General features: G+C 33.6%; 1 protein-coding gene across 1 annotated transcript; it reads left to right on the top strand.

Moving 5' to 3' along the window:
• The first annotated feature begins 922 nt into the window (after positions 1–922).
• LOC110021149 (auxin-responsive protein SAUR50-like) lies at positions 923–1,648 on the top strand. The gene has a single exon (XM_020719524.1). The coding sequence runs from the start codon at positions 986–988 to the stop codon at positions 1,292–1,294; it is 309 nt and encodes a 102-aa protein (XP_020575183.1). The 5' UTR covers positions 923–985; the 3' UTR covers positions 1,295–1,648.
• Positions 1,649–10,698: the final 9,050 nt, after the last annotated feature.

Raw genomic sequence — 10,698 nt, 5'->3', positions numbered from 1 at the left:
AAAATGAACATAAGCTATATTCGTTCGATTCGTTTACACCCCTATTCATAGCTATGAATCCAATCTCCACTCATTGTAATCTTTACTCATCTTATACAGTTTGTGGGAGGTTTTGCAGAGATGACATTCAATTTTTATGTAATTTGTATATCAGAAATTCAATTTTTCATTTTTAGTAATATGATATTTTATTGTCTCAGTCAGATAAAGTTATATGCATTAAAATGGTTTATTTCATTTTTAAATAGTTAATATTAATAATTTAATGTGACTTAAGGATTTAATTGTTATACCAATAAATATAAAAATTTTAGATATATAATTACAGACGAATTTTATGGTGTGTAATGTAAAACTCCCGAGCTTACGAATAGGCATTCGCCTAAAGATACAAATGAGTTGAGCAGAGTTTGAATCATGCCAAGCTTAAGCTCGACTCATCTGGCAACTATGAATTCGAGTCATGCTGACTCGAATGACGAGCTCAAACTCACGCGTACTAATAGCGTCTGCCTCACGGAGCGCTTATTCTATCAGGACATAAGATGTAAATTGACGTCCAGAGTCCAGTGGGCTTCACTGTAATACACTGGTTGTGTAGGTTTTTAAGAGAGATAGGCCCACTTACAACGTGACACATGATCACGGAACTCCAGACATAAATTTTACGTTGAGTGTACTGATGGAATAATTTTTCCTGCTCACGGGCCCGAACTAAATCTATCATGTAAAATTTTGATTAAAAATTGCTACTTAGCCAATAAACATTACCGCACATAAAAATACATCCATTCCATATGTTCCTCCCTCGCGCATAATAACTTCGCTTTAACTCGAGTACCCCACGGCGCTCAAGCCTTCTGCTCTTCTAACCCCCACCATCACGTGCTTCTACTTCATCTCCTCTCTATAAAACCCCACCAAATCTCCCAACTCTTCCCACAACTCTTCCTCCTCTCCTCCTCCTCTGCTTCTCCTTCCAAAAATGGCTCTTTTGAAGTCACACAAGCTTCCCCCAGCCACAACTCTCAGGCAAATACTGAAGAGATGCTCCAGCCTAGGAAAAAAAGAAACCATCCGCAATCTTCCCGTCGATGTTCCAAAGGGTCACTTCGCCGTCTATGTCGGCGAGAAGCGCCGCCGCTTCATCGTCCCCATCTCGGTCCTAACGCACCCGGAGTTTCGGAGCCTTCTCCAGCTTGCAGAGGAAGAGTTTGGATTTGATCATGACATGGGTCTTACAATTCCTTGCGAGGAAGTTGTTTTCTGTGCTCTAACTTCGTCGCTAATGTGAGGATGTCGAATTCATATGTATGATGATGTATAATATATGTATAATTATATAAGGAGTTCGCATGCATATGAATTCCGTAGGTAAATATTTTATTGGGAGAGAGCAGAGTTGCCTTCTGTTTCTAAGCTGTTTTTGCTCTGCTTTAGCCTTAATTCTCCTCTGTTCTTCTTCTTCTTCTTCTTTGTCTGTATTGCCGTGATATTTTTTCTTAATTATTTGGGCTGTTTAGTGATGTGGATTGTGTAGGATTAACGACCAGCGTGTATGCGGTGGCGCCGCCTTGTAACATGTAAATGCTGGCTCTCTTTCGAGTTCTGAAGTCCGGTGGGTGCAAGTTGCAATTTTTCTAATTTACAAGCATATCACATAATTCTAATTTATTTACATTTTTAAGACTTTGGTGGGATAAAGTTACATATGAAAAATGGTATTTGGCGTTTACTAAAGAAGTAATTGTGATATTTTTTTGATATGATGTTAAAGATATGAGTGGTATGTATATGAATATGAAAAGTTTAGTTGTTATATTAGTAAATAGAAAAAAGTTATATGGTGTGTAAGTAAATGCCTCATTTTTTTAATGGTTTTTATTTTATATTAATATATATTAATTTTTCTTATAATTTGCATTTTTTGGGGGCAATTTGAGGATAATATTAGAAATTTCATCCAAAAGAAAGAAAGGACAGATTTGTTGGATGGGACAGTGAATGGTATGATGAAGAAAGAAGCCCTTTCTCCCAAATTGAGATTATGTTTTTTGATGAATCAAATTAGTTTCCTACTTAGCATAATGACCTTTGATAGGTAAGGCATACAAAATTAGGAGCGGTTATTGCGTCTCGCGTGCGCCGTCCAATGAAATTAAAAAAAAAAAAAAATTAAAAGTGGGTCCACTGACATACACCTTTTGGTAAAGAATGGGTTTTTATTGGCGCACCGCACGCATCTCTGCGTGCGGTGGGCGGACGCAATAATTTTTCCAAAATTAGAGGCATCTACATACCACCCACTTCCCATGTATTTACATATCTAACACCTAAAAACATTTATACCTCTCAAATTTTTCAAATCACATCAAAAATATCACCATTTTAAAATTTAAAATTGTGAAATAAACCCTTTCATGAATAGTTAAGGTTATATATATATATATTTTATATATTATATATATACCATATATATATAAAATTGAAGTTTAAGTTCTAGATATGTAGATACATATGAATTGAGTGGTATGTATGTAAATCGTTCGCAAAATAAATAGGGGCATTAACATAGGCAGGAAACAATTCTTATGCATTTACATATCTCACACATACACTTTTATATTTGCACACATAACACTCAAATCTTTAATATCAGATAAAAAATAGCACTACTGCTAATTTTTAAAATTGAAGTACACTTTTTCGTGCATAAGTTTAAAGCACCAAAGTGTTATGTATGAAAGTATGAAGTGTAAGTGTGAGATATATAAATAAATAAGAATTGTGTTATGTATGTATATTTCTGAGATAAATGTTGATAAAGATAGTTGAAAGGACGAGATTTTCCAAAAGTAAGAACTAACCAAAAATAAAATTAATCATTAATTATTATTTAGTTATGAATTTGTTGAACTCAAGTTTGTCCGTGAATTACAACCAAGACATAGAGTGTAGATAAAAAGAGAAGAAGTGAGAGAGAGAGAGAGCTAAGAATCTTAAGAGTATAGTATCAGTAATATCTATGTGTTTCTCTAAAAGTCCCCTTTTTACATGTTAATATTCTTATATTTATAGTGGATAGAAGTTACATTGTGAAATATTGATAATGTTCTTGAAATTCTCTTTTATCGGTCGGCTGTCACAACTGTCAAGATAAACATTATTATGGTTTAATAGTTACTTATCGGATCTCAATTTCACTCTCTCCTAGGTCAACGAGTTGTTTGTCCATTTATTCGGTCAACCTTTTCAGCTCGGTTAACTTGATCTTCTACTCCATGCTGATTGATATGCATTAGCACTTGACATGATTAATCTTTTGACACGTGTCTTTTCGTGAATTGCTTGATTTAATTTAGTGTACTTTGATCATACATATTTTGGTTCTCTCATGCATTAATAGGCAGCAATATGCGATAAGAACGTAAGAATTAATTTTAACAACAGTTTTGTCTTATTAAATACCTTCATTGATTAATACCTCCTTGACTATTGTGCACATACTGCTTCTAAATAGAGGGTAATCTTTCTAATTTTTCATATTTCATGTTTTCTCTTTGTTTCTCTTTTATATCTTGGTTGCCTTTCCAAAAAAGAAGTGTCCTCGCAATGAATAAGTTGTTGAAATCCCAATGCGCTATCCCGAGCAAACTTTTGTTGCGTGGGTTGTTTGCCGAGGAGAAGAGTAAGGGACACCATGAGAGAGACCGAAAGAGAAAACTCATGGAGAAAAAGAGGACGGATTTGCCTTGGGTCAGGTTGGCTCTTCTAAAATGGTCCTTGAGAGTGCTCATATTTAGCCATGGATACTCTACGAGCTACAGTGATCTTGCAATTACCTGGTAGGGCACCACCGCGCCTCTCGTTGCAGCCCTGAGTTTGGTTGGGGATCGGATATCACCAGTGCCCGTTGATCCCTCTCTGTTGTAGCAACTTCATCCACAGGAGTCGCCAGTGTCTAGCATGATTAGAGCCACGAGCATCTACTAATTCTTAGTCGAAATAGATTTTGTTGCAGGTTACCGATTCATTCATTGTCACAGGTATTACAAATTATAAGACCCAATAGGGTTTGAATGGAGATCCTGTGACATAGGATGAGATTGGGGTTCATACCTAGGAAGATAATCAGCCCATCGAAGAAGGTAGTGAAGTCGAATGCTTCGGGAATCTCTCGTTTCCTACCAAGATACAAGAGTGATAAGTGTGAGCTACCCAAACGTATCATGTGGAATTAGCTCACGGCTTGGCTAATATTTAGAGCTATAAGCTCATGATGTTGGTTTCCAGGGAGGTCCAGAGATGTATGTCATGTCATCCTGCATGACATGACTTGAAGAGGAGATTTCAACGATGAAGCAGATGGTGTTTATTCTTCAACGGGAGCAAATAAATTTGTGAGGGCTATTACGAACCCTCCAAGCCCATATTGAATTTGATAAACTAGGACAATTTTGGTTGGGAGTTGAATTTTTTTTCGGATGTTGGTTCGATTGGGCCATGTCTCAGCAGAAGCAAATTCAAATTCATGTATAAGTTACTTTCTCTTTCACCATTGATTCAGAGTCTTGTAATGATTTTGTATAATAATGTATTAAATTTTATTTTTAGGCAAAATGATATTTTCTATTGATTTTTGTCCTAGCCTTTTCTAATTGGGTTTTCTATGTGGTTAATGTCAGTTTTACCCAGTGATGATTGGCATTAACTTTGACCTTATAAAGTAGTGTCATAGCTGTAGATTCACTTTTTTCTTAGCTTTGGTCATTTCTTAAGTTTTCATCTCCTTCAATCAAGTCATGGCTTCTTATTGCCAAGATGCGGCTTCTCGCATTACATGTTAATCCTCTTGTGACTTCATGATGACTCTATCTACTCATTTGGGGATTTTTCATAAGAATTTTGAAATTTCTTAAGTTGTGATCGAATACAACATCAATGAATAGTATATCACCCTTAGGGATGAATATACTACCCTATGATAGATTCAATTCTAAAGTCATTATTTCACTACTCATGGTGCTATGAAAATAAGTTTTTTTTCTATCATAAAAGAGCATGGTTTATTTTAATTTTGATGCCTCGTATCCATAAAGAGTTAACTCCTTTTAGTTAATTGGATCTTATAAAAAAATATTTTCTAATAAAACTCTCGATTAAAATAGTGGTTAATCATTTATAAATATTATAAATCACCAGGAAAGAGAAATTTGTCAACATTAATCAAGAAATCATTTATCACTGCCCTAGGATAGATTAAAAATTTGTCAACTAACTGTGGAGTTAAGGTGATCAGCTAGGCTTCTCCTAATCCTAGCCTTTTGCAGATGGATATGGCATAAGGTTGATGTTAACTCCTAAGTCACAAAGAGCCTTCCTAAAAAATTTGTCTTCTATGACACAAGGAATGATAAAGCTATCTTGGTCCTTAAGTTTCTATAGTAATTTTTTCTACAAGATAGCGCTACATTACTGGGTTTGGGCAACGGTCTCAAAATCTCCTAGTTTTTTTCTTCTTATTTAGAACATCATTCACGAACTTCACATAACTAGGCATCTGTGTTGTGGCTTCAGTAAAATAATGTTGATGGTGAGCTTCTTAAGAATCTCTAGACACTTATAAAATTGTGGATCTAGCTTTTATTTTTGCAGTTCTATAGGAGGCATTGGTCTCTCTTATACTTTTTCGGTAAGTGAGTCTGTTTTTTCTAAGTCCTTGGTTGGGCTTTCATTGTGTTTTTCAAATTTAGGATCTAATTCTATAAGACTACTCATCTTCCTAAGTATGTCTTCCAACTCCTTCCCACTTCTAAGTCTCACAACTTGTAATTTCTTCTTTCTTTTCTTCTTGGGATTCACTTTAGTGTTACTAAGAAGCATCCCTAAAGGTTAATTACTTAAACAATTATAAAATTGTTTGATATGGATTTTTTATGTTTTTTATGGATGAAAATTAACTTTATAACTAGTTTCTTATCTGGAGAATTATCTCCTCCAAGGATGATTTCTTCTCCTTAAATTGAGAATTAAAAGTGCTTCCCGATGAGTAGGGATTTTTCGGGTTGTTATTGTCTTTGGCAATCCAATTTATTGGATTTGTTGTTTCCCTACTAAATATTCTACACCTGGGACATTAGCATTCTAGTTGAAATTTGGTTTGTTCTTTAAGCCCGGTTGTAGGTATTAGAATCAATATTGTTGAATCTATTTTCTACGACATTCAAGGTCTCCATAGTAGCTGTTTTAGGATCTTCTACTTGTTTGTAGGCTATCTCCTCTGTATATAGGGATCCTAACACTAATTTCATCTCTAAGTTATCTAATTTCCTAGAAATGACAACAACTTGGGAGGCTAGAATAATCTAAACACCAGTCTCATGCACATTAACTATCATCTTTGGTATGACTCTCTCAGATGACCATTGGAAATTGTTGTTGTCATTTTCTCGATCAGTGAGTAGGCTTTATCAAATAGTTTTGACTTAACAGGCTCCGTAAATGTAGCGTTTATGATAGAAATTACAAATATCATTATCTCAATATAAAAGGTTTGAATGATCAGTTAATCAGGTAAGGTATGATGTGACAATTTTTTAAGTAGTTCTTTGAATCTCTTCCAAGCTTTGTAAATGGACTCTCCATTTAATTGGGTGAAGTAAGTAATGTCATTCTTAATTTTGGTAATTTTATATGGAAGGAAATATTTGGCTAGGAATTTTTGGACAGACGTTCTAAATAATGATCGATCTTGATGCTAAGGAGTTCTGTCATATCTTATATTTACCCTCAAATGAGAAAGAGAGTAGCCTTAGTCAAACAACATCATTTGAAACACTGTTATACTTATATTTGGCATACTGTTCTAAGAAAACTAGCCAGTGAAGGTTTGGCTCTTCAGTAGGTGATCCCTAAAACTATTTGCTTTAGACTATTTAGATGATCACAAGTTTTAGTTCAAACATACTGGCTTTTACGGCTGGGTGATTGATGCTCATAAACTTTCTTTATCAAGGAATCGATATACACCCTAAGAGGTTTAAGATGGTTTGTTTGGGGGTTTATCATTTCTTATTATTTCTTTTTGACTTTTTGGGATTTTCTCAACATTTTCTTATAGTTTTTTTCAATTTCTTAAGGTCAACTGACACTAAATTAGCTAATCTAGTTTTACATATGTAACCAAGGACCATCAACCAAATTACCCTAATCTAAGGCAAAAATAGATGAAATAATTTGAAACACAAAGTAAATAATGTGTGACACAAAACAAATAAAAAAATGTGATTTTTTTATCTTTGGATTTTATAGAAATAGACAATAATACAGAGACACCAAAAGTAAAAACACAAAGAAGTAGAGAAATATATAAGTTTTAAATATAAACTCTAAGTGGTTCAACTAAAATACTTCTTGGTGGGTCGATGAGGATTATCTCTTTGCCTCTAACTTTCTTTGTGAGAGCTTCTCATCGGGAGGTACCACGAGAACTCTCTTTTTGTTTACAGCATGATTCCACACTCACCGATCTCTTTAGGAAGTTGAACCCAGATTTTTATATGAATAAAACCCAATGTATTAAATGTAAATAAAGAGAAAAAGTCTTAAAATCTTTAAGAGAATAATATTAATAATATATCTGTGTTTCTCAAATAGTCCTCCTTTTACATGTGACTATTTCTATATTTATAATAGATAGAAGCAACTTGTAAAATGTCAATAATGCCCTTGAAATTCTCTATTGTCAGTCAGTCACCGTAACTGTCAAGATAACTGTTAATATGGTAGAATCATTACTTTTTGAATCTCTTTTCGCTCACTTCAAGGTTAGCGAGTCCTTCATCTATTTATTCGGTCACCCTTTGGGTTCGGTCAATTGAAATGCATGTTCTCTACTGATTGAAAGATCTTTGCGCTTGTCGGGATTGATTCTTCGACAAGTGCCTAATTCATGATCGCTTGATTCAGTTCAACATACTTTGATCATACAAAATTATTTAACAACATATTAAATTTCAAAAAAGGTTGGACCTCTCATCTTCGCACCAAATAAAAAGTTTTCCATAAAATCATCTCATCGTTGCAAAAAACAAAACTCTTTTAGAAATACGGCCTAAACCTCACCAATGATGAAGAACAAAATAAAATTCAATCAAAAACATTATCCTTACATTTATTAGAATATTTTCTTACAAAACTTACAACCAAATAGTATCTAGACAATTTTCATAATAACTGAGGTGATCTCCCTCCATCATGTGACATCTAGTTAAAGAAATAATATAACAAAACCTCTTCAACCCTGAATGGGCTACTAATTCAATCAGGACTAGGGGTGTAAACGAACCGAACACGAACGAACAAAGCTTGTGTTCGTGTTCGGTTCGTTTAAAATTTAGTTTGTTTGAAATAAGCTCGTGTTCGTTTCTTAACGAACGAGCCGAACACGAACCGATTAATTATATAACTTATATTATATAAATATACAATATCTATATTAGTATATTACTACTATAGTATATTAATATATTATTATTTTTATTATTTTATTATATATTATAATTTATAAAATTTAATGTTTTAGAATATAATAATTTTTTTATATATAATTATTTTATATTATTTTATATTTCAAACAATAACGATTCGAACACGAACGAACGCATCACTGTTCGTGTTTGGTTCGTTTAACTAACCGAACGAAAAAAAATTTGTTCGCATTTGTCTCGTTTACTTATCGAACGAATCGAACACAAACTCATTGACGAACCGAACACGAACTGTTTGCGAACAACGAGCTTTTTTGACAGCCCTAATCAGGACCCTCCATCAAATTGAATAATATATGGGAATCATGTTGCTTTTACTTGCCATTTTCATGAAGGAAACCATATCACTTGTTATTTTTAGTTGAACACAAGAATTTTTCTCTGTTCTATATATAGTGATTTGATTGCTTCCATCAAAATTTAACCAAAACTATCAAATCAAATTGACATGATTGTTAAGGAGTTAGATATGCAAATACACAAGAGTTGTGGGGTATCTATGTAAATGCTCCAACTGTTTTGGGCCAGCAAATCTAACATAAATCTTTCCTTACAAAGCTTTGTATTCTATTTCCATGATAGTTGACTTGCTTCATATCAACACTTTTCAAAGCATATCAATAAAGTTAGAACAAGATTATTATAGCCCATGGTAAGGAAATCTTTATGGCCGGTATTTCATTCTCCTCCCTACCTAAATATTAATTTGCAAAAATAACCTGAGCGCTGAAAATATGCCATGTTTTACCACCTCTTGTGTTCAACTCTTCATACGGAGAATTTAAATAGATTTCAGAATTGAAGTGGTTAGGGTTGAACAAGAGTTGAGCTTAAACCAATTAAATTCTAAGAAATTACATTTAATTAATATATGACTTTTAATTGTATTTAATTAAATTTTAATTGATGGCAAAAGTCCAAACTAAACTAAAATTACTATTAAACTAAAGTACTCTGGTGCAGTGGCACTAAGTACCACACCAAGGGTTCCATGCAACGCCTCGGCGGGTCTCATGGCCTGCACAACAGATGAAATAAGTCCAGATCTAGTAGCCGACTGAGAGGTATATCTCGGTTTCCTAATATGAGGATCGTGGAGGTAGGGTAAGTGGGAAAAATATTGCATCAGGACTCCGCGTGTATAGTTGCTTGCGTTATTCATGTGTTATCGGTGTGTTATTGAGGTGATTTTAAGAATAACACGTTAAAACACATGAATAACGTGAGGGAATATTCTTAAACTCTCAATAACACACTAGTAACACATGAATAACGCAACAATAACACATTCAATAACACATGAATAATGCGAAAAATATTCAGAATAACGCGAGAGAATATTCCTATAACACGGATTGAACAACAAATTAAATAACACAACGCAAGGGAATATTCTTAAACCCTCAATAACACACTAATAACACATGAATAATGCGAAAAATATTCTTAAACAGTGGAGGAGCGTAGGAAGCCTCAAGAGTTTGGAGCTCTTCTAGTTTTCACTTTTAAGTCGAGAACCCAAATCCCCTTTTTTAATGAAAGGGGTGGGGATCTATTTATAGATTTTGTGAGTGTTATCCTCTAAAATATTGCATGAATTTCAACCACTCCATCAGACGACCCAAATCGATCCATTTGTTCGGATAGTATTCTATGAGCATGTGAATGTCTTAATGATATCAAAATTGAGTAATAATGAGCTCGTTTGATTGGGCTCAATATGACACTCATTTTTACTACAACTTTGTCAGATTTGGAATACATTTGACAATTTAATTGGTCATCCAAAACCTCTAATTGTTGTTAAACAACTTGATGCGGGCTTGATTGGACTCGAATCAAACCAATGTTGGCTTCATTTGGCTTGCTTTGTTGAGAGGGATAGTCTGACTATAAGCTTATTAGGATCAGGGCCTTGAATGATCTCGAGTTTGAATTTGAATTTTTTATTATTTGAATTTTTTTGAGATTCGTGCATGATTAAAATACTTTTTTTTTAGGATGTATCAATAATATAACTAATATTTAATATTTTTATTTTTATATATATAAATTTAGTATCACAATCACATATATATATACATACATATATATACATACATACATATATATATATATACATACATATATACATATATATATATATATA

Source organism: Phalaenopsis equestris, unplaced genomic scaffold (genome assembly GCF_001263595.1).
Source record: "Phalaenopsis equestris unplaced genomic scaffold, ASM126359v1 Scaffold000123, whole genome shotgun sequence".
NCBI lineage: Eukaryota > Viridiplantae > Streptophyta > Magnoliopsida > Asparagales > Orchidaceae > Phalaenopsis > Phalaenopsis equestris.
Note: the sequence above shows the minus strand (reverse complement) of the source record. Positions and strands in the feature narration are given on the sequence as shown.